Below are 25,406 nucleotides of genomic sequence, written 5' to 3'. Positions count from 1 at the left end.
GAGCCACCTCCAAAGTTACTTTCTGAATCTCCACATCTTCGTCAGTCATAGCTATGCTGTCTTGACCCTGCCCATAGAAAATATGTGATCTACTTAACCTCAGCAATGCTTGCAGCCTGGAATAAAGCTTCCAATAAATCCACTTGTCAATGTGCACCATTTGGTGATGGGGTAAATGATAAATGTGTGGTGCCAGTCAGGCAGGCTGCTTTGTCCCGAACAGTGTTGATTTTTTGAATGTTGTTGGAGGTGCACCAATCAAGGCAAGTGGGGAGTATTCCATCACACTCCTGACTTGTGTCTTGTAGATCGTGGACAGGCTTTGGGGAATCAAGAGTGAGTCAGCCATTGTCTGGCATTGGTGTGGTGTGAATATTACTTGCTGCTTATCAGCTCAAGCCTGGATGTTGTCTGCACATAAACCAGAACTTCTCCATGTATGAAAGCACAGCGAATTGTCTCTGTAAGTGGGTGTTGGGACCCTGAGGTAGTCCCAGAATATGTACATGCAGTGCAGTTGTCCTGGCATTCAAATTCTGATGCATTGATTTCTGTTGCTGGAACCCTCCACGAATGTCTCTCACACCCAATCTCTGCATTAGTGACTTAGCTAGATGTGTGCTACTTACCCACATACTTAAGGGAAAAGTATTACATTTTTAACTGTGATTAATAGTACAATACAACCCACCACCCCAACTGTGCCTCAAGCCTATATATCTACTGCAAAACACCCTGCCCGACGCCCAAACACTCCGACTACCCAAACAAACACACTACCTTGAACAGCTACCCACAACACCGCACTCCCACCATTCCCAACCTGACCACTCACATCCTAAACTACACTCCGAACCAACAACCCCACATCCCTGAACCCAATACAACACACAACACTCTCAATTTACTACACACCCACTTGACCCAATGACTTGAAGCTGATAACCCAGCCCTCTACACCCTCAACTAATAACCAAGACTTCACTACTCACCCCCCAGCTGATGTCCCAAACCCCAGAACTGACCATCCACCTCCCTCTCACTAGTCTTCAATCAGATCACCCACTCCCATTACATTTCCTCTCCATGTCCTCTCTCGTATAAAAACTAACAGGCATGATGGGGAAGGCACCGAATCCAGTATGACATAACCCAGAGAAACAGGGTGCATATTGGCCATTGCAGAAGGACTCAAATTATGGGTCATTATAGAATCATCTGGGTAAGCAAGGCCTGAAAGGAGGTAACACTGACTTACTTCCCATGTCATCATCCCTTAACAACATCTCAATGTTTCCAGTATATAATGAATAGCATTTGCCCATAAACCAAAATTCATATGTACTTCATTTAATATCACAACACCTAGCAAGCACAAGGATATCAAACTGAAGAAATAAAAGAAACTGAAACAACTGCAGATGCTGTAAATCAGGAACAAAAACAGAAGTTGCTGGAAAAGCTCAGCAGGTGCGGCAGCATTTGTGAAGAAGAAAAGAAAAATCAGCCTACGTTTGAGCCAGGACCTGAAACAATGACTTTTTTTTCTTCACAGATACTGCCAGACCTGCTGATCTTTTTCAGCAACTTCTGTTTTGATTTCAAACAGAAGGCTTACTAAATATTTTACATGAAGTTGTGATCCTTTGATTTGAATGTGAAGTGTTGATCTTCCATCTCCTTCAATCCTTACACATGGTGTGGTCAAACAGGTTGTAAAATCTGAGAAATTACACCTTCTGCAGATCTATCAAAGGCTCATGATGAAATGTTCATACTTAGGTGATCTCTAGGGTTTGCGTATGAATGGGCTGTGCAGATTGTAACCTGATGGGCATGATTTTCCCAACATTCTCATCATCGCTCACATCGTTCAGAGGCTAGGAAGATTCTGGCCAACAAGTCTGCACGACCTATGTATGTATTACTCCTGGAGAAGAAACAACACCAACTTGAAGACTAGCAGTGAAGATCCAATCAAGAATTATTTGGTCACATTTATATTAAAACCTTTGTGATGCCCCTCAGTGCATTTGAAGATGTCCAGTTTCACAAGCTCAAGCTGCAGTTTTTTGAAAACATTGAAGGTAAGAAACGGGAATCTCACTGCTTGGGAAAGAAAGTCTGTTGTCACTTATTTGGCTTCACCACATTCTGCACAACAAGAAACCCCTTGTGATTTCAATTCCACAGAGCACAGTAAAACATAAAACCTACTACTTTGCTGCTCCTCTAAACAATATTGCTCTGGTTAGGAAGGCAGTGAACATGACAAGATACTGGGAGTGTCCAACTGCAGGGACAGTGCATGAAGAAACATTTTAAGAGATGCCTGAAATCCAGAACTAATTCAATAAAATAATTTTTGCAGGTTGTAAACAATGCGTATCAGGCTCAAAAGGGAATCCAGAGGTTGGATCCTTGTTAATGTCTATGACAAAAGTAGCCAAGCAGAGAGACTTCCATCAATGGCCAGAATGATAAAATGGTAGAAATGTAACTAATTTTGCTATCAAAATCCTGGGACTGGAGATAATAAAAAGAGATGGTTATTGTAAAAATCCATGATACATCTTGTCATCTGGCATCCCAGCTCTGGAGCAATGGCACTCTCTTTCATACTGCTCACACAAGTCTCAATTTCAGGTAACACTTTAGAGCTCAAATGGACAAAGCTACTGGAACAGTTCTGTATTTGAAGGCAACGCATCCCAGTTATCAAAACTATTTTTACATGAACAACACAAGCATCAAAGCATAACAACAATACTTGGGAGTGATATCAGTGTTGTTTTTATTTCATAGTGTAATGGTGAAAGCTGCAAGTTAATTTGTGATCACTTCATTGAATTTCACATGGTTACAATGACGATGCATCCATGCTAACAGCAGAGCCCTCCGAGGATATAGTTTCATGCAAAGGCTTTATTTGTTGCGGCTTGTGAACAGTGGATGACAAAGAAGTCCAAATGTCAAACTTTAGGTTAGGGCGACTGCTAAGTCAGGAATCTAAGTACTGCAAATGCAAAATGAAAAATAACTACTCGATTGACAAGGACATAATAAACTTTGCAACAGAAGTTTTGGCAGACCAACTGCTGACTGATTGCTTGACATCACAATATGTCGTGTTGTATGATAAAGCTCATTGCTTAATACTTTAAATTTTGAGAACAGAAGTTTTGTTTATAAATCACCACAATACGAATACTGAAGCCATTAACTACCTGACTCTTAAGGTTTACGTCCTTCTGTCAGTCAAGCAGATGTATCAATAAGCCTCAAGGATCAATTTAATACAAACTGAATGTTTCGAGCACCACAGACATGTGAAATTGTGATTTTAGAAAAGGTCACAAATTGGACTAATTTTTCATCCCAACAAAAACATGCATAAAATAAAATTTGACAATTGTCTTGGCATCCAAAATGTTGACAGCACGTTTAAAGCTTTCCAGCTACCCACTCCTCTTTCATCTAATTTTCCATTTCGTGTTTGGATGGAAAATAACAGTTATTAGATGGAGTTGCTTAAAAGCCCAGTAATTAGCATTTATTGGTGGCGGGGGAGGCACAACAGGAAACAGGAAAATAAATAAGTCCCATTTGTTAAATAGGGTGGAGATGAGAAACCTTTTAATTTGTGACCTTACCACAAAGATGAAATATATATATATATTAAAAAAACAGACAAGCGTTAGCACAACAAAGGAAGTGGAAGAAAAGGTTTACCCATGTGCAGCCGCCGTTTCACCCGCTTGTCCACATCAGCTACTGACGTGGCATTGTACTCAGAGCTCTCAATTGCAGCCTCATCCTTCTCTAAAACACAAGTAAGGGGACAAACATGGAGCAGTCGATTAACCAGGAGCCCAATCTTTCTGCCGCCTATGACAGCTGCTTGGCATTGACTAACCAAACAAAACAAAAAAATCAAGAAGTAAGCCATGAAGCACTAAATCCTTGTTAGAGTGTTAATCCTGCCTGGAGTCAGATGAAAATCTAAAATGAAAAACAAAAGAGGGAAAAAGGTAGAATCTTAAAACTACTGCAAAAGAAAACTACAAGATTCTTTTACAAAGAATTGCACAGAAACTAAGCATTATCACAAGATTTGAAATGGCAACATAGAAAATAGGAAATGAATGGGGATAAGAGATAACATTAGCAATTCCAATGCAAGAATGTCTTGGGGAAAAAAGAAAGGAGATAAAAGAGTTCATGATTTTTGAAGACTAATATTGGTCATCAAGAGAATCTTACAGGTAAAGACAGATCGCAAGGACCCGGTGATGGATGAATAGATAATGGGAAGACAATAATCTTCCACATTAACAAAAAGTAGAAAAAGTGTGTGTGCTGGATGGAGGTGGCAGGGAGGGTTCCAATCTGCATGCAAACAGGAAAACATTAATCGGGGCAGTGCTGGTTGCCTGCTTGTCTATGGAACACATCACAACTGGCTAAACAGTCAGGACTAGAAACAATGTTCCAAGGAGTGGCCTCGGCAAGAATTGACGTGCAGTCAATAGGAGTCAGTACATGAAAACGTTAGCAACACAGCCATTAAGGTTAGTGTTTTGCTTATGTGCAAGGGTCAGAGAGGTGAGGGTGGGGAGCGAGAGAGAGGAGGGGGAGATGGAGTGGAGAGATGGAGAAAGAAACTGATGCATATTAGAATATTAATTAGAACTGGATTAAATTTGTTAGTTACATTAGCGAAAATTAAACAGAATAATTCAACGGCAGGAGAGGAAGGAGCAAAAAAGTTAAAACAGGGTTCCTCCCAGACATTCAGTGGGAGGAACAGACAGCTTAAGATGGGCTGTATGAATGATATGCAAGAAATAAGACGATCATAAGAAATTGTAACCAAAGATTCTAGTGTTTACACATGCAGCAAATGCAATCAGAACAGAAAGAAGGCAAATAATAAACAGGCTAGTTTTTTATTTAAAAAATCAGAAGGCTGCAGTTTAAGGGTGACTTTGCAGAGCATTTGCAATCTTTCAGTGATGTCACAATTCCACATCACTTCAGATGGCAAGCATTAATGAATTAGATGAGTTCGGAAAAGTGTTTCAGTGGCACCACTATAAGGTTAAACAAGGTTGCGATATTTTTTGTTCAATATATATAGAAACCAGTATCTCCATGGGATCAGGCTGCAATAGAGGCTTTATTTTGTGTTTCTTTTCTTTAAAGTTTTTTTTTGTTTAAAAGAGTCACTTATATATCAAAATCAACAATGCTCAGACAAGACAGGCAATCAGGAACCATCACCAGAAAGCAGAGGAAGTAAAGGTTTGCCTAAAGGAGGAACTATATATAGAGAAGTTGGCACAGGCAGTTAAAGTAACATGGGTCATATGACCAAGAAACAGGAATCTTCAAGGCCATCAGCCTTAGCTGACTTAAGTGTTACCTTAGAAAACACAAAAAAGATCTGAAGCTTTTGTGAAAAACAAAATGGACTAGGACAAGTCAACACACAAAATATGTTGTATTTTATCAACATCTGATTAAAATACAACATCCTTTCTCTGTGAAACAAAAACAATTTGAAATGTAACATTCTAAACATATTTATACAGCAGACATACATAATAACATAATCAGAAAAGGCACCACATAATTACACAGCTAATACATTCGCATTATGATGTGCAGCAGAGCTCAAATGATGTCCTTAGGCCAATTTGATACAAGCAGCTAAGTGAGACAGATGACACACGTCTTCTATAAAATATACACAATGAAATAAAACTTACCTTGGTTGAGTTTCAAGGTACTCTATTTAGTTTGATGACTGTAACATTTCTCTTAATAGAATGCAACCGAGGCTTGTTCTAAGTGTTGGTAAACATATTGCATACTTTGATTCTGAGCAATATTCTTAGAGGGATATATTCCATAGTCACTGAAACATGGTCCTTATGAGTTCAGCATATTGCGTGTTAGGAGGTGCATGCAATGGTTAATTTCCAAAAAGCATATCATAAGATTTAACATTCAAAATTTTAGGATTTAAGCTATCAGTACAGCTAAAATTATTAGAAAGGAACCAAGGCCTCATAGCAAACATTGATTTTACAGGTTTGACAGATTTCGCCAGAGCCTTACTGGTCTTAGAGTGCAAACCAAAATATGACATTGGTAACATCTGGTTAATATGATAGACATAATGGGGCATTTAAAGTGCTGTTAATAGAATTCAGCATAAAGCAGAAAAAGATCTTACCTTGCAAAAGGTTTTGTGAATTTAATCCACAATCCAGTTTCATTTATGGTTTTCACAGGCTCCAGCCCTCACCCTCCTCCCACCAACCTGCAACCACCCACACCACCACCCTCCCCAATTAACACAACATACGACACCACCACTATTCCATTGTTGCACTTAGACCTTGCTAATTCACCAGTTTTGAAAAAAGAATCAGCGTATCTGTGAGTCTTATTTGAAAATATTGAGAGTTTTTGGCCCAAGTAATTTGGTTTTGTTTTGACAGTTTGTAATTTTGATGACCTAATAATCATAGATAACAGATAATATTACTAACTGCATCTGGAAAGAATTGGGAGCAAGACCTGGTCTGTGTAGAAAACGTAGGAGTATGGAAACCACAACATAAAGTCTTGGCACACACGATTAAGTCCTGGGATGATCATTCAGTTGGGATAGTGGAAGCAAAATTCTGAAACCATTCGAGAGATTGTTCGGTGTTGTGGTGAGGAAAGTAGTTTACTCCAGAAATTCAAAATAGACTACATTTCACTGTGAATTCTCCAGATTAAATTATTCTCTGCTAATTGTAACAATAACAGGCAGACCATTTATAAAATGCTGATACATACTTCAGAAATTTAAGAGCGATATGGGTGTTTTGATGATTTTGTCTCTGGCTTACTTTCAAAGATTTTCAAGTCAAATCAGATCTGTAATTAAAAATTGTTATTCTTCACAATAATCCATGGTTTGCTGATATTGCAATCTAGCTGCCTTATATTTGCAGAAACATATTACTACCAGTTATATTTAGCGATACATTTAAATCTGCTACTTTTAAATAACTAAACATCAAAATAAAACATGACTGAGGAATATTTTGTTATGCATTTTTAAAAGTTAGAAATTACGTATCTTGCAAATATCCCAGAGTCCTTAAAGTAATTAAATCTCTAACTGTGGTTAAATATCAGTCATTAATTACCGAATTCAAATACAAAGTTAAATTGGCTTGTTTGTAAAGAGAGAAGCCTGTGCTCAATTGACACGGCATTCTCCGAAATAATCTTGCAAGACAATTTGGGAAGTTTGCAAAAATAATTTTTTTGAAACTAGACACCAAAGCCTCGAAATTACTGTTGGCAATAATTGGACTGCATTTATTGCAGTTAGAGTGATGAGGCATCAGTGAAGTCAAATCTGGCAGAAGCTTCAATATTTATATGCATTTAAACATGAAAATCATGAGCCTGCCACCAGAGATGCAGGAATCTTCCAGTGTGGTTACAGATCCTACCAACAGGCTCAGCCTTGAAATTACTGCCCCTCTAGGTCAAAAAACTAAATTTTCAAATGTGGGGTCTTCAGTTATCAAAAGAAAACAAAGCTTTCAGATTTAATAAAGTTTTTAAAATTTCTGACTTTATTTCTCCCTCAAGTGCAGCTATATTTCCCAAATGTTACTTGATTCTGTCTGTAATTTAACTGTAATTTATATTTTCTACCTTATATTTCAGACTTCAGTCACAGAACGTCTCAGTGGGGAATCTACAATGTGGTAGGTTAAAGGGCCTCATTACTGAAAGGTACAGTGCCAGTCAAGTTGCTTGGCAAGTGTAAATCTCCTCTGATGAGGCCACAAAAATCTGTGGGCAGCTGGTAGCAAGATGAACAGTGAAAGTTTGTTCCACTGCTGAAAGCCAAATCACATGCCTCCTATTTTAAGGAAGGCGATGCCTCAAGTAAAACTTAGACAAATAACTGTCATACCAGTGCATTAAGGGTCCACTGGTAAAATAGGATCACCTGCAGTATTTCCAGCCTTGGATGTTTCCTTTCCCACCCAAGATAAAGCATGTTAAACTCTGCTTCTATTTCACAAGTTACACTTTAGAACTATCGGTCATCGCCCGATGAAAAGCAAAGCATTGGTGCAGAACTTTCCTGAGGCTTGACAATTTCTATTGACATCATGAACTACTCTCAGTCTGATGGCATAATGTGAGAACCTAATATTTGCACAAGTGACATTTCATCCAGAACAAAATATCGATCAACATTGGTGACAGTCATGCAGGCAATCATCATCTTAGTGGTCAAAATGACCAATCTGAAACAAAGGTTGATAACAAGGTGCAGAGCTGAATGAACACAGCAGGCCATGCAGCATCAGAGGAGCAGGAAGAGTGATGTTTCAGGCCAAGATCCTTCTTCAGAAATCCTTCAAAAATCTTCAGAAGTCTTCAGAAATGAAGACTTTGTTTTGCAAGCTTGTTCTAAGAGGATACTTTATCCATCAATTCTCTGGAACAAAATGCTCTTTTACTGAGTTATTTCCCTTTTGTCTTTAGGGACTTCTTGCTGTGTCTGCAGAAAGAGATCAAAGAAATTCCTTCTTGCCGTGCAGAATTTGTAGGAGTAAATTCCTAACTGGCTCTGCTCATAAATGGGGATGGTCATTAATCTGCTGAGGCTCTGGTAGCTTCTCAGCTGGGTGGGACTTTCACAAAATAAGACAACATGACAAATCTTTCACGTTCAGGTAACTTGATGATATGACTAATCTGCTGTCTGTCTGTCCTGCCCTCACAATCTGACACCAAATGTACGTGAAACAAATAGGTCTTAAAGAATTTTGGTAGGGTAAGTGATTTCAAGTCAGTGAATCTCAATACGCATATAGGGCGGTTTTGACTTTTATGGACAACTGACCCTACTCCAAGCATAAAAAAATCACTTAGAGAAGGCATAGTAAAGTCAATCAAGGTACACTTTAAGTGCTGCATATTACATCTACAGGCAGACCGAGTTCACGCACAAGTGAAAATGAACTGCTATGATCTTGCCTGTCCATTGTTCAGAAGTAAAATATTTGATAATCGAAAGGCAAAACGTTAGAGATAGATTTAATCTTTCCAAATTGAGGACATCCCAAATCACTTTACAACTAATGACATATCTTTTAACTTCTGAGAGTGCTGTGATGTAGGAAACACAGCAGGTTAATAGGAGCTTGTAAGGTCCCATGGCAGCATTGAAGACGACAATATCAACTGATTTAAATGTATAAGCACTGAAAATGCTTAAAATGCTCAGCGGGTCTGGTAACCTCTATCCCAAGTGTTTCTGTAATTAGATTTTTTTATTTTGAGATTTCTGGCATTGGCAGCATTTTGCATCCATTTCTCATGTTCCTGTTGAGCAAGACACTGAGGGGCTGTATTATCCTTCTTCAAATTGGCTATGAAATGTTTAGCTTCTACTCAAGGAGGCAGACAGGATTTAAGTAAACACCACCCAAAAAAAGAAAGCACTTCTGACATGCGACATACTCTCTTGCAATGAAACACAAGCCAGCTTTATGAACCTAGATTCTGGAGTGGAAGTTGAACCCACTTAGAGGTTAGAACTATAGGTTAAAATTTTAGGTGAGACCCTTCCTTCATTTCAGAAGGAACAAGTCTGTCAAGTGAGGACTTGACATCGGTGTGGAGCAGGGAGAAACTAGTTATGTACCTTTTTACTGGCTAGATTATTACATTCAAGTAATCTTATCGCAGCACCATAAGCAAGATTAAAGCACAGAAATATGAAACAAAAAGTGCTAACCTACATGTGACGCAGAACTCTTCAGTTCATGTTAATTAACATTTGCTCCAAGAAGAAAATTGAATCATGGTCAGATATAAACCTACCAGCTAGCCTGTAAGGAATCCATATTTGAAGCTTATGAGAAATCTCAGTTCACAAAATTCCAACATACCTTGATTTTAAGCTTACTTTCAACTCCAGGGTCATACATTATAGGTACATGAATGAGAATTTTTCAAAAGATGTCATATAATTCAAAACGATCTCAGATCCTTAACTGTCATATTGTGCAATGTGAAATAGTTCCAACATGACAGCTACTTGAGGAGTCGGAACACTATTGGCCAATTATTTGCTGTCTTTACAAAATCTCTCAGTAATCAGATACCCATGGAACAACGAGGCAAAATTCCATGACCTGTTACACTTGTTCATGTAGCTGATGCAAGAAACCTCACTCCTATAGCATTTAAGCAGTGGAGCAAGTCCTTGCACTGTTCATGTGCTGTACAACTTTTCTATCGGTCCAAATGTTAAAACATGTACTGAGTCTTCACTTACCTATGCATGTTCTTCCATCTGAATGCAGAGCATATTTCTGATGACAGCCACACACAGGTCCATTATCCGCATCGTCACAGGTATGCTGACAGCCCCCATTTCCATAGTTACAGGTTACTGTTACACAGAAAGTGTAGGAAGGCAAAGATTTAAACATGGGTGCTTGATTACATAGCTCACTTCATAGCTCTGTACTCCCACACTCCCAGTTATATTGTACTGCCATTGAAAGAGAGTCATGTTATCATTCATTCATTTGATGCTAATTTGATTTTTGACTGTTGGCTAAAGCATTCTATTTGGTCAGCTGACTAAGCCAAAGAATTGTTTTTGACTATTGCGAATGGTACATTGTGTTTACATGCCAGATTATTAATAATTACAGGGTTTTTTTCCCAATTTGATGTGGTAGGGTGACAGAGAATTGGGATGTCATATGGAGCTTAAGGTTGCTAATATTTCTGGAACATCCCAGGGTCATCACCTTCTTCCCAGCTAATCTTAAGCATAGCAGCACAGGGAATGTGAATTTATGCTTTAAGTTCTCACATCTGCTTGGCTCTTGGTACAAATTCATTATGCACCATAACAATTAATGCCTCTACAAAACCACCAGATGTAAAACGAGAAAATTAATTTTGATTAATTTAGATAAACAACATTAGAACTTTAACGTCAACTTTTAGGAATTTCTGCATATACAGAACATTGGCAGGTCTAGTCCAAATTGGACAGAGAGCAATCCTGCTGCACATCTTTTGACATAAATCTCTTGTGGTAAATTGGTAAGGTTGTTGATTTAACTTGAATTAACTTTCCTCGCTCTAGAAATATTTCAAACCTTTATTTCGAGTACTAAGATTTCCAATAAGGACGAGCATTCTGTAAAGATATGTAATGCCTCATCTTGAAAGCCACTACAATTTGTTGGGTACAGCAGCATTGATGAATCAGAGTGAAGGAAGCAGCAAAGACAAGAGCGGAGGGAGCACTGGCTGACTTCAGAGGGAAATTGTTCTAAAAGAGTTCATGTTGAAGATTGCAAGAAGCTACACCCAATATATTGATATTCTAAGACGTGGGGGGAAAAGGCTGAATAGCTGTGGTCCTGGAAGGAGACAGACCAACCATCCACCTGTCCTAACCGTCTCTGTAGCAATGTCTATCATACCAGTACAACTTGTATCTGGTTACAGTCATGCAATAAATCACACCTCGTTCAAGACAACAACCTTTTCTTATTAGGCTCCCTTGTGGCTCTCCGCTCCTGCACTTGACACAGAAAACTCACAGATTCTAACTCAAAAACAGTAAAATGACAGCAAATTTGCCTTATCATGACCAGGAGTCCAGCTAGCTCATATAACATGTTGATAGTGATGAGAAATAGAAGAATGTGCAAAGTTGTGTACAGAACTTAAAATAGAAACGCAAGGTGGGATATGACAAAGAGTTGAATTTTACCAGGGCATGGTTTGGTACAATCACTTTCTCCATTACAAGAGTCAGTTCTACACCACAATAACATGCTGCTGGTGGTCTAAACAAGTTGAGAATGAGACCGCCATCCCTCAATAGCTACATTAAGAGTAAAAAGAGTGGCTAGGGAGAGATTAGGATCCCTTAAAAATCAGCATGGCTGTCTACGTGTGGAGCCACAAGTTGGGGGAGATTTTTAATGAATATTTCTCCTCTATTGACTGAGGAGAGAATCATGGATGCTAAGAAAATAAGGGAAACAGTGGGGATGTTTTGGAATGCATGCATATTACTAGAGAGGAGGTGTTTGCAGCCTTAGATCATGTTAAGGTGGATAAACCCCTAGGCCTGATCAAGGACTTTGCGGGAGGCAAGGGAAGAAATTGCAGAGACTGTCTCCAGTGTTATAGTCGGAAGGGGAATCTTTAGGCCGGCCTATTCACCATTGTCTCAATAAGTCCCTCACTAAATGGCCACTTAAGGGTTGCTTCCTGCTTTGTCTCTATTCCAAAAGTGGTAGAGGAAGTTGTGGGAAAAGTGGAAACATGGCGAGTGATCCTGCTTGAGCCTCAGGCAGGGCAAGTTGATGGAGCTGCTTCCCTCTCCAGGTCAGGTATTACCTGTTGTTACAGGGGCTGCCTCCTGTGCCTTCACCTCTCCTGGAAGATCCACACAACCCTCTCCCCTCTTCCCTAAGCCTCCACTCTCAAAGCTGCCATGAGATGATACAAACTTACTGAGTCCTAGACTCTGGGACTTAGAGCTTGCTGGAAGCCCTGCTCCTGGCATTGCTGGCACTATAGAGCAGCCGGACGGTCAGATTGACTAGCAGCTCTCTGAAGCAGACCTTCATGAGGAAATCCCACCTCCAGCCGCTTACAACCTCTTGCAGCACTAAGCTGGTGGGGATAGCCAATGTCAGCAGAGATACATTCCCGACTCTGGCTGGCAGAACAAGAAACCCCACAATCCAGAAAATCCTGCCCTAATTGCTTTCCAAGACTTGTTTCACATTCATGGCGATTAGAATATTAAGATCAGCCCAAACTCTATAGCCCCTTTGGTCAAATAACTGGGCATGACGGTCTGCATAATGCACTGCGCAAAGAATAAATTTACTGGGATGGTGGTGGACCCCTTAGAAGCTGGTTTATTCTGGATTCAATACCGTCACTGCATCTAGCTGATCTAACTTTGCAGATAATAGAATTTGCTACAAGGTTGATTGGCTCTGCCAAATTCTTAGGAGTTGCTGAGCAGAGGTTGTGGATCAACTGATGTCAATGGTCCAGGATTTGGCATGTTCCCACTTCACTACAGTGATAACAGTACAAAGGTATGATGGGACTTGGCAAAATTGATACTGCCCTTCTGGTGGAGTCCTGCCCGTGAAATGGTAGTGCTTCAGTTGAACTCCTGCTAAACCAGGAGGAGACAAGGAATGGTTAAAAACTTGTAGCACAGCAGCAGGCCATTCAGCTTGCCATGCCTGTGCTGGCTCCATGAAAGAATAGTCATGTATTATTCGACACCTTCAACATTTTTTGTTTTTATCTCAGCTGCAACAATCAAGTTAACCAATTTTTAAAATGATTTATGGAATTAACTTCCACTGTCCTTTCAGACTGAGTTTTCTAATCTCAGTGAAAACATTCTCCTTACCATGCCTCTTCATCCTTTGCAAATGATTTTCTATCCATGGTTAGCGACCCATGTCAGACAGAATAGTCTTTCTCAATTAAAAGCTTTTATCAAGGTAACACGTTTGTAAAACCTCCCTGAGACTTTTGCTACGGCATTTACGTTAACTCCATTTTCACACCTAGAAAGACTGCATTAGCTGCATTTCTTTTGATTGGAAAATAAAACAAATAAAGTTCTAAAAAGACAAAGAAGTTGAAACAATGGTGTTTTTTTTTTAAAAAGTATTCACACCCACTTCAGTCCCTCACAAGAAGAGCAGATATACAGATGAGATCCTGGAGTATAGCAGGTTCCTCTATTGTTTCCATTCTTTCAGGACATGAGAGGAACTACAATGCACAGGAGTAAAAAGTTGAAGTGCAAAAACAGATTTACAGTTTGTGAGAAACATTCGGAAAACGCAAAGAGAAGTACATGCATTGAGAGAGAGAGAGAGAGAGAGAGAGAGAGAGAGAGGGAGAGACAGACAGAGGGGGGAGAGAGAGAGGGAGAGAGAGAGAGAGAAGGTGAGGTATTCCTCAGCATCCACAGCTACCTACATGTGCAGTCCCTCTGGTTTTTGGCGAGCTCAAAGCCAGGCCTGCATTCACAAGCCACCCCACCCTTCGGCGCCTCTCGGCAGATGTGTGCACATCCGTGATCTTTGTTCATACAGTTCATGCCCTCTGTAAACAAAGCACAGCACAGGAAGAGAAGAAAAAAAATTAGATTACAAATTCGACATATGAAAACCGTCAGTCGTTCCTTTGATCTGTGGTTCTTGAATGATTGTGTCTGTTGTCCGCATAGGCAGATCATAAAAGCCTACTATCCACCCACCATTCTTACCCTACCTACTAGGGGGAAGAAAAATGAACCTAATCGGAAGAATGATTTCTCAGTACAAGCAGCACCGATGTGGCGATTTCTGGTTCTTAACTGGAGAGATTCAGGCTCTGTGCTCAGTCAAATCCTCTTCTGTTTTCAGCTTCACTTCGCTTGCACTAATAATTACTAATGCCTCATATGGTCTGTTTGTCACAGAAGGGGTAGGATTGAGAGTTCTGCTTGGCTTAGTTTTATAACCTTGGCTCTGGTGTTGCGCATTAGTGATTTTCAATTTGGACTGTCCTGGAAGATACTTGTGATTTCTCAGGAGTGTGCAGACCAACCTTTGAGAAGCACACCTCCTGCTCAAGTCTTTTACTGATACTTAGTGAACAAGTTGGGTTGCACTATAATATTTCGCATCCAAGGAGTGATATTGGGTACGGCCGTAATTATTCCGGAAGCAAAATTGTAAACCATACATTTCCTGTTACTTGTTTTCCTCAATCTGGTTATGCTCACGACTCTTTTGACAAGGTGGGCGTACAATTTGATCCAAGGCACTTGATAATGCTCCCTTCAGTATTTACATAGAGACAGAGAGCAACACAGCCTCAACATCTTTGTTTGTTTCTACAATGCTCCCTACAAAAAATTCCAACAGCATCCTCCAGTCTGAGCAGCTCAGTTTGCAGTTCAATATTATTAACAATTAAGCCTTCATCACTAATACAGTGACTCCCCTTGATCAATGGGTTCAGCATATAGTTAATATCATCTCTGCAGAACTCAAGCGCAGCTTTTCATTTCTGTATAGTTTTTATGAACTGGTTAATTTATTCCTGTAAAATTTGTGTATTCTTTGGACCAACAAAAGCAACAGGAAAATGGGAAGCAGAGAAGGACAGATGTACCACAGAGCAAATGACCACAATCCTGAATTTTTTAAAAAATTGTACACAAGCATTCAAGTTTTAACAAAAAGTAAAATTTGCATTTATATAGTGCTTTTCAAAATTGCTTTGACATATTAAGAGACAAACAGCCAACTAAGTACTTTTTGAGGTGTCATCACTGACTGTCTTCAGAGAAACTGGTGGAATTTAAATTTGAATCACAAAGGTAAAGGTAACCTCAGTGAGTGAGTGAGTGAGTGAGTGAGTGAGTGTGAGTGAGTGAGTGAGTGAGTGAGTGAGTGAGTAAGTATTATTGACTGTTGTCAAACCTATCTGGCTCACTAATGTCTTTCAGAGAAGGCCATCTGTACCCACTCTGGACTACATGTGACTCCAGATTCACACCAACGCGGTGTCCCTCAAAAGTCTTCTGAAATGGCCAGCAAGCAGATTGGTTCAAGGATTATAAGACAACCAGTACTGGTCACATCCCGTGAAAGATTAGATTTTAAAAACTTTAGGGAAAACAGCTGCCAATTCACCTACAGCCAGGTTACATAAACAGCAATGGATATAATCTCATTTTGAGAGGTTGATTGCAGGCTAAATATTGGCTAGATATCACTTGAATACTTCTCCAATGTTAGGCGAACAAGAAAGAAATGGAGACGGAAGATCAGAAATGATCAATAAATGGAGCAGCAAATCAAGCATGGAGATTTCTCTCTGAACCTGCAATAAGTATTACGATGGATACCTAGAATCATTTCTAGCCACTTTGGACTGAATTTTTTTAAAATTCTCAAAGTTTGTTCTTGGAATTTATAGGTGTCAGGCAAACCGTGGCAATAAACCTTCAAAAGCATTTCTAATTATTCATTGCCATTTGTAAAATATACTTTTGATTTCACTAGGTTCAGCTACCATGAAACATGTGCAAGTGTTATGCACTGCAGTGGCACAGATAATGCAGTCAGCAGCTAAAAATACTTGCAAAGATCTAGTGATCTAGATATCAATTACGCCTCTAACATCAATGGGAATCTGGCACCAAGCTGAGGAGATCTCCAGGCTTCTAGCAACGGCAATTCCATCAAACAGCGTAAGCCAACTTCTCATTGACAGCAAAGCAGGGACCAAAGTCATTTTGCTTCTTGTAAAATTTTACAGACAATGGAGCAAAGTTTCAGATACACATATCAAAAGCCGCAATAGCAAGATCTTATTTTCTAAAAAAAATGGAATTACCACAATGAAGAAACTTAGTACTTCACAAACTCAAAATTAGATTTCTTGGGCTAACGAGGTTGTTCAAAATTATTATTCAGTACACCACTAAAAGGTGAACTTCATTTACAAAACAAAGCCATTTTCAGTGACTTTAAACAACAATATCATAATGTGAGAGAGAAACTTTGTTTTGTCGGTTCAATGAGTTCTAAGTATTCCAGTCTGAAGGGAATTCAGAAGGGCACCCTGTGGAGAAGCAGGGAATCGTTAACAAACAACTTTGGATTTCCGTGTTTAGCTGTGCACAAAAACTAGGAGTTCACCGATAATGGGAACTGCAGATGCTGGAGAATCAAAGATAATAAAGTGTGAAGCTGGATGAACACAGCAGGCCAAGCAGCATCTCAGGAGCACAAAAGCTGACGTTTCGGGCCTAGACTGATGAAGAGTCTAGGCCCGAAACGTCAGCGTTTGTGCTCCTGAGATGCTGCTTGGCCTGCTGTGTTCATCCAGCTTCACACTTTATTAACTAGGAGTTCACTGTCAGTTTTATGGGGTAATGATGGCAAATTCCGAATTTCACTGTCATTGCATCCATTCAAAGTTTCTACCTGATCACCTAATAAAATCTCACATCTTTCTTATTATGTCATACAATATTACATTCATTCTCAAACTGAGATCTAACGAAGCTCATGTCAAGCAGCAATACAGCAAAGGCGGTACAATTACTTTTAACAAAACACATTCTGCTGTAACCTCATTGCAGTTGTTGATATGAGTACTACCTCAAATACTATAGAACAATAGTTAACATTTTATGTTCCACAGCCACTCTCACCACCACTGGTGCTCAGTAGCAGCAATATGTACTATCTACAAGATACGCCTCAGAAATGCATCAAAGATCCTTAGACAACACTTGCCAAACCCCAAACCTCTTCCATCCACAAGGACAAGGGTAGCAAAATACATGGGAACGCCACCACCTGCAATAAAAATAGAAGTTGTTAGAAAAACTCAGGTCTGGCAGAATTAACATTTCAGGTCCATTAACCCTTCTTCTGAAATTTTCTAGTCATTTCTCTTTTTGTCTCAGATTTCCATCATCCACAGCTCTTTCATTCCTTTGCCACCACCTGCAACTCCTCCAAGCCACTCGCCATCCTGAGGATGCAACTGTTCCTTCACTGTCACTGGGTCAAAATCCTGGAACACCTTCCCAATGGCATTGGTGGGTCTGCTTACAGCACATGGACTGCAGCGGTTCAAGAAGGCAGTGCACCGCCAACTTCTCAAGGGCAAACAGGGACAGGCAATAAATGCTGGCCAGGCAGGATGCCCACATCCCCAAGTGAATAAAAAAAAAGCCTGATTGTTGTCATGTATTTATTTGATCTTCAAAGGAAAGCTCACTTTGAAATTGCAGAAACTTTCACAAGTTGACATTTTGCAAAACATTGCTTCCCCTTTGCCAGGCCTATTTGAGTAGTAATTGCTGGATGGGATGCTGTGGGATTAATTGTCATTTAATGATTTGTTAAAAGCTCACAACTTGCATATATAGATAATTTCATCATGGGAAAGCCCCAGATGCTTCGTATCAGCATAATTCAAAAAAAAACTTGACACAAACCTAAAGGAAAAGCAAGATAGTACAAGAGGTGACAAAGCACTTGATGAAAAAAAGTGTTATTTTTGAAGGAGGGCTAAAAGGAGGAGACAAAGGTAGAGAGGCAGGCACATCGGAGAGAAATCCACAGTTTAGTCTCGAAAGGCTGAAGACATAGCGGTGTCAAAGCTGAGTGAGTGGAGAATGCATTCTTCCAATTCTGTCATCTTGCATAAAAAAAATTGGAGAGCTTTAGCATGCTCAAAAGTTACAGATGTAGGGAGGAGTGAGGTCTCGAAGGGATTTTTAATTTAGGTAAAATGATTCTAAATACAAGTGAGTTGATTTTAAATTGAAGTTATTGCTGAACTGGGAACCAATTGAGTCCACTGTAGGTCTAGCAATATTTAAAGAGGTCTAATGAACTCAGACATCCAGGAAGTGAATCAAAGACATTGGTCCATCACAAAACAAATTACCAAGTTTTCAGATTTGAAGAGAACACATTCTGACAGAATGGTGAAACCTCTAAATTGTCTACATTTGTAAAGTCAGCGTAACAATCAAACATATTAAATACACAACTGTACAAGAACAGTAAAGGTAAATGAGCATAAAAGCTTGTGAGAAACTATCTCATGCATCTCTGAAAGGGTCTGCAAAGGTTAATATTGACAAGGGCCATAAGCATCAATCTGTGGGAAAGATGTAATTAAACTTCCAAGGGTTCAGAAAAGATTTACAAGAATGTTGCCAGGTTTGAGCTCCAGGGAGAGGCTGAATATGCTGGGGCTTTTCTCTCTCCATTCCCCAACTCCCCACGCATCAGAGACCAAGGAGTGACCTTATTGAGTTTTATGAAGTCATGCAAGGCATGGATAGGGTGAGTAGCCAAGGTCTATTCCCCAGGGTAGAGGAGTCCAAAACAAGAAGGTATAGATGTCAGTGTAGAGGGGAAAGATTTAAAAGGGACCTAAGGGGCAACTTTTTCACGCAAAGGGTAATGCATGCTTTGAATGAGCTGCCAGACGAAGTGGGAGAGACTGGTACAATTACAACATTTAAAAGGCATCTGGACGGATAATTCAATAGAAGGGGTTCAGGGGTATATGGGGCAATTGCAGGCCAATGGGACTAGATTTATTTAAGATATCTGGTCAGCATGGACAAGTTGGACCAAAGGGTCTGTTTCTGTGCTGTACATTGCTAATACTCTATAACTGTGAGAATGTTATCTGGGCTTGTCAACAGAAAGTTAATCGCATCTTAAGAGGAGTGAGGCCTAACAGCTGCTCGTCCTCACAATCCCGATAACAATGTCTATCATACTAATGTAACTGGTAACTAGTTGATTACATGTTGTAAACAATATCTTAACCACATGGAGTTACTTATCCTCTATCATACCAGACCAAGTGGATCCTGTAATCTCCTCCATGTAGAGGATGATGTGGAGTAGCCCATATAACATTGAGAGTTGGCACAGCCAAACAACAGGCTGGGCCTACAGCCAGAGAAGACCAACAGAATGGAAAACCTTAGTCACATCATCCTATTAATCTATAGTAGTTCAATCTGTCCATTATGGTATGGGTGGGAATGACCAGTGCACTGTGCTTATGGATTAAAAGTTCTCTCTCCACACCAACATTTTCCATCAATGCATATGGAACGGTCATCATGCCAAACGGGATTGACTTTTGCACAAATCTAGCAGCCTTAAATTAGCCATCAATTAGGCACTGTGGATGCAAAATCCTATGCAACCCTGCAACCTGTAATCTCATGATCTGGCAGATGACAGAGGTATCATCATATAGAACAGGAACAGTTACGTAGTTGGAGAAGAAAAAACACTCAAGTCAGAGAGCACAAGAGATTGTTGGTTAGAAATGCCCTTGCTGTGATTCCATAGTCCATCCATTTACAAGAGATGGAGAAGCAATTTTCAAAATTCTAATTCAATAGAATTGTTCTGATCTGAGCAAGGAAATGGTGTACAAACATGTGCCTTATCAGTGGCAACTACGTTTGAGAGCTTTGCATGGAATCTACCTGCAGGCACATGTGACTTAAGAGTCAAAAAGTGATTGAATAGAAAGTGAGAAATGCTACAAATCATAGGCCATGTTGGACTGAGATTGTCCATGGTCCCACCTTGGTGTTGGAAATAACAAGAGTTGTGCAATGCAACTACATGATTCAAAGCTTTTTATATTATTTATTTCAAGTGAAGTTTTCCTCTTTTTTTGGAATATGTTAATTATTGGTTGAATTATGTTGACTTTAGTTAGTTGTGACAGCAGAAATCTTAATGTGCAAACTTGTCCAACAATTTTCTTTTCATTCATTTCATGGAGGCTCATTTTTCTTCTAAAACGAAGGACCAATCTCCAATGGGATTTTAACATGCTATATGGAGCAGATATTAGCTAGATTGGATTTCTCCTGCTTTCTTGAACAGGTCATGACTATGCACCAACTCCACATTGGCAGCAGGATGCCATGTTGTCGTAGTACCAGAAATCTAGTTAAGACCTAGTCCTGGAGTGGAGTTGTTCAATACCATAGGTTGGGATATCATCCAATCCAACAGCCTTTGTGGTTTTTAGTAATTTCAGCCTTCTCTTGATATCATGTGAAGTGAGTCAAATTGGCTGATATTCAGCACCTGTACATCAGTGGATCTCTAGAGGGCCCCGAAATGGAGCGATGATTTTACGCTTCCATCTGGAGATGGAGCAAAAAAAATTTAAACCTATCACTGATATTCTTGGGTACTCCTTTGTTGAGGATGAAGAGGCTTTTGGAGTATCTTCCTCTGGTTATTTGTTGATTTGTTACCATCATTTGTGACCGTTCCACAGCTAAACATACAAATACTCTGTTGCAGCTTCACCAGGTTGGCATCTCATTTTTAAACTGTGCTGGGTGCTTTTCCTGGCATATCCTCCTGTGCTGTGCTCATTGACCGTGGGCTGGTCGCCCAGCTTGATGGTATCAATACAGTACATTTCACACAGTTGAAAGGATAGCCTAGTATGGCAGCAATATTTAACCTCTGCCTTTGCTTATATGAGCTCAGTCAGGTTATCTGTTGACATCGCAGTTCTGTTATCTATTTGTTGACTTGGGGTTATTATGGGCTCCTAATCTGCATTTCAATTGGCTCAATTTGTAAGTGCTTGATGATGATTGGAAGATACTTTTTGTTTATTTTAGGGAGTTTTGTGGACTATTCAGTAACTTCTTGCTGCTGTAATAGGGATTGATAGTTCTGTTCCTAAAGTGGACTATGGATAAGGCAACGTATTAGGGTGTGGAAGTGAAGGGCCAGGGGTGAAGTTCATGAAGAGGTTGATGAACGATTGACCCAAAGCATTTGCTCTGTTTCTCCCTGTATGAGACACCTATTAATTGTTTTATTGTTTGTTTTCAAGTATCTACAGTATTTTACTTTAATCCCAAGTCATGGGTGTTTGGCAGTTTAACTTGCATATGTATTGAAAGCATTTCAAGTAAAAAGCATTTTAAGACAGTCTTGCATTTCCTCAAACTAAAATGAGATTTCACTGTGACAGTGATCATTTTACAAATCTGATGACTCATTCATGAATTTGTTAATCTTCAAAATGCAGCACAATCTATTGCTATTGAATTTTCCATTGTTTTGTAGCAATCTGAGGCACCCGGCAACTCCATTCCTAATGTGTGCTCCAGTAGCAGAATGGTGCATTGTTGGTCCAAGATTTTTAGCACAAAGTTCACACTTTGGTGCATAGGGAGCATGAATTTGTCTGTCAAACCTTGTGCTAAGCTTGAGAAAAAGATAGACTTTGTACTAATTCCACAGCCAGGAGAATGGAAGTTGCGCATAATATTGACCAGTCTGAATATCCCATGTGAGACAGAGATATTTTGTGATATTTTGAGGTATTTTCCATTCTGTCAAGTGTCCGGCTGCTTGTCTATTATTTCCCATTGCCACACCAACGAAAGAAAATTCTGAATTAATTTGAATCCGCTTTATATTAATAAAACTGACAATTTAGAAAACTTTAATACACATCTTGAGTTTATCACCATGAATATTTCATTTGTTTAAACTTGCAGCTGTACCTTTTCTTTTGTTCAATTTTTTCCTTTCACTCATTGTTCCTTCACTTTCTTTTCTCTGCTATCCAACAAATTTTGTGTTTACTTTCTCTATTGTCCAACCCTTGCCCTCTTTCTGGGTGTCTGGGTCACCCACCAATCCTTCACTCATCCTCTCTGTCTCATTCGCTCACACGCATCTACATTTATATACTTATTATTATCTCTACACCCTCATTTCCTTACCTTCACCCCCATTCTCCCTCCCTGCTGCTGTTTAACTTTTTCGTTTGATTCAATTTAACTGGTTAAGTAGCCTGGAATGAAAAGCTAAGAGCCTGTTATCCATTCATCAGTTTCTGAAGACAGATATTTCCCCATCAAAGCAATTTGAAACTGCAAGCAAATAGCATCTAACAGAGCAGAACAGACTCTATTGTGTGTGACAGGCAGAAAGTAAATCTGCCAAATCAGCTTAATGTGTGATTGACCTCGGGATGCAGCTCATGTACCATGCTCACTAGTATTTATGGCGATAAACAAATTAGTTAAAACCAAAAGTGTTCACAAAAAACAAACAAGAGGAGCAAAGGTGCAGAGAAATTCCTGGAGCTCCAGACCATGGTTTCATAATACCTGGTGACCTGATCAGCATTTCTGCAGTTGTGCTACTTTGTAATGCTTAGCTCCTCAGGACTAAAATTAAATGAATGACCAAGTAAGTACTTTTGTTCATCTTCAAATAATTAATTGAAGACTAAACCTTAAGATACAGCCATGTCTTTTTTATCTCTCTCTCGCTGGTATTGTTACTTTATATGACAGATGCTGGTCTTTTACAGTATTTATATAACAAAGTAAGAAGTTTACAAAAGCACAAATCAAAATGTTCAGGACTGTGAAAGATAACTTGGTTAAGTTGAGTGTTTGAAAGTTCAAAAAAATTCTTAACATAATAGTATTTCGCTGACACATACAGCGAGACACAGATTTCTGGTTTAACATTAGACGGGATGCTGCTGTTCTGAATGACAGCCAGCGAGACTGCATCTGTCAGCCAGTGCTAAAGACAGGTTTTGTTTGTAGAACATAAAATAGATGAGTGTCAACAAAGTACACCTTTATTCTGTTAGCATAGGGAGCAAAGACTAGAAATCACGCAAAACTCTGCAGGAGACACTCAGTTCTCTGTTTGGAGAGTGGTCTTCCTGTGCTAACCCTCCCCCAATTCTTGACTTGCAGCAACTATCGTTCAAGATTAGCTGGGCTAAAAATCCTTATAGCAAATCTGTTTAAGCCTGAACAAAGAGAAAAATCTTCTCGAAAAGGAGGTTTTGAATGTATTCTGTGCCTTATTTTACTTTTAAACCTTTTCCTCATCTGTCAGAACTGCATCAAAAGGCTGCTCAGAACCAAAGATGGGTTTATTCAATTTCAATATTCTCTGGCCATTCTGAAATAGTTCAGCTCCTTAACTAAGCAGCTTCTGAAGCCATCCTTGAAGTATACGCATTGTTTTTGTGAAAAATCAGCCAAGACAACTGACGCTTAGATATCATGCTTGATACAAGAGCTTTATTTATTCACTTTACATAGCAAGTGTAGGTCATTCACAACAGAATGTCACCTTTATCTCCCAACATTAACAGCCATAGCTTGTTCTGCTGTTTGACGAATTTTTTTTTCCCTTATTTCACCAACATATACAACAGTAAAAGCATTATATTTTACATCACAGAAGCAGACCATTCAGTCCATTGTTTCTATGTTGGTTCTTTGCTAGAATGATTCGAAAGGAAATGCAATGATTTGTTTTCTTCCCACTGTCCAATAACTTCCTCTACTTCGGGTGGTTATTGAAGCTTCCTTTAAGAAGTACACTAGCCTGTACCTCAACCATATGTGGTTTTAAAGCAATGTTACAACTTGACACTAAGAATATTTCTCAATCCTTGTCCTTTGTTTCACTCAACCTTAAATTGTGGAAGATGTTATTTGTTTGGTTTTGCATCACAAACAAACACAGCACATAACACTCCCATAGATGAGTTTAATGGCTGCCAACAGCCCAGCTCACTGCTGTTCTTAGTTAGCCCTTAGAAGATTACATAAGTCTTTTTTCACCCCCACTTCTGTACACCCTAAGCATGTGTGATGTAGGAGAAGTGAAGTAACCTTGTTGCTCAATTAATTCTGTATCTAATTGCTTGACTGATTTACCAATCTCACCATATATGAGGAAATGCAAACAGTCCCCCCAACTCTACCAAGTTAACATAAGCCTTTTAAGTTGACACTGACCTTTAAGGCTTGTGCTACAATTACTATTTCCTGGATTTCTGTGGTGTCCAATGGCTTTGATCATTTATATCTTAATTCCCAGTGCTATGCTAAGTACCAGCTAAGCTTTAGGAATTGATTATAAATATTAAAAAAAACTCTCAAATAACATCTTAAAACCTGCTTGTGGTTCCAAATATGTTTTTCCCATCAAATTACACTTATTTGGAGTTTGTTAAAATATTGTCAGGGAATGCAGGCATTGCTGGCTAAATGAGCATTGATCGAACATCCTAATTGCCCTTTCGAAGGTGAAGGTGGTGAGCTACCTTATTGAACTGCTGCCTTCCCAATTGTGCAGGCACATCCACAATGCTGGTAGGGAAGAGAGTTCCAGGATTTTGACCCAACCACAGGTAAAGAATATTGACCACATCAAAATGTTGAGTGACTTGGAAGGGAGATTCTAAGCAGTGAAGCCCCCATGTACCTACTGCCCTAGTTCTTCTAGGTGATAGTTGTTGTGGATTTGGAGGATACTGGCTATCAGAACCTGTGTGAATTGCTGCAGTGTATCATGTAGATGGCACATAATGCAGTGCCTGAGCATGGTGATCTCAAGGTCTGACTGTTGAACATGTTAGATGCTTTGTTCTGGATGGTCTCAAGCTTCTCAATGTTGTTGTAGATGCACTCATCCAGGAAAGAGGGAAATAGTCCATCACACTCCTGACTTGGAACTTGCAGTCATTGGGCAAGTTTTTAAGAATCCAGATGTGAGGACACCACAGATCTCCCAGCCTCTGGCCAGCTTTTGCAGCCACTGTATTTAAATAGTTAGTCCAGTTCAGTTACTGGTCAATGGTAACCTCATGATATTTACAGTGGAGGAGTTCAGTAATGGTAATGCCATTGAAAGTCAAAG

At 39.5% G+C, this 25,406-nt stretch overlaps 1 protein-coding gene across 3 annotated transcripts in view; it reads right to left on the bottom strand.

Moving 5' to 3' along the window:
• Positions 1–25,406, bottom strand: part of scube1 (signal peptide, CUB domain, EGF-like 1) — a 271,582-nt gene that overhangs the window by 115,917 nt on the left and 130,259 nt on the right. For 2 of the 3 annotated variants that reach the window (XR_007249346.2, XM_048548867.2), the window contains exons 5-7: positions 14,101–14,226; positions 10,379–10,495; positions 3,733–3,822 (exon numbers count right to left, since the gene is read on the bottom strand). Coding sequence is in view for 2 of the 3 variants with exons in the window: in XM_048548867.2 (XP_048404824.1) it covers positions 3,733–3,822; positions 10,379–10,495; positions 14,101–14,226 (333 nt within the window). In the remaining variant the exon portion in view is untranslated. The remainder of the gene's footprint in view (positions 1–3,732; positions 3,823–10,378; positions 10,496–14,100; positions 14,227–25,406) is intronic. The other variant, XM_048548868.2, reaches the window with a different exon arrangement.

The sequence above is a fragment of the Stegostoma tigrinum genome, chromosome 18 (genome assembly GCF_030684315.1).
Source record: "Stegostoma tigrinum isolate sSteTig4 chromosome 18, sSteTig4.hap1, whole genome shotgun sequence".
NCBI classification, from domain to species: domain Eukaryota; kingdom Metazoa; phylum Chordata; class Chondrichthyes; order Orectolobiformes; family Stegostomatidae; genus Stegostoma; species Stegostoma tigrinum.
The sequence above is the reverse complement of the archived record's forward strand: the minus strand, read 5'-3'. Positions and strand labels throughout refer to the sequence as shown.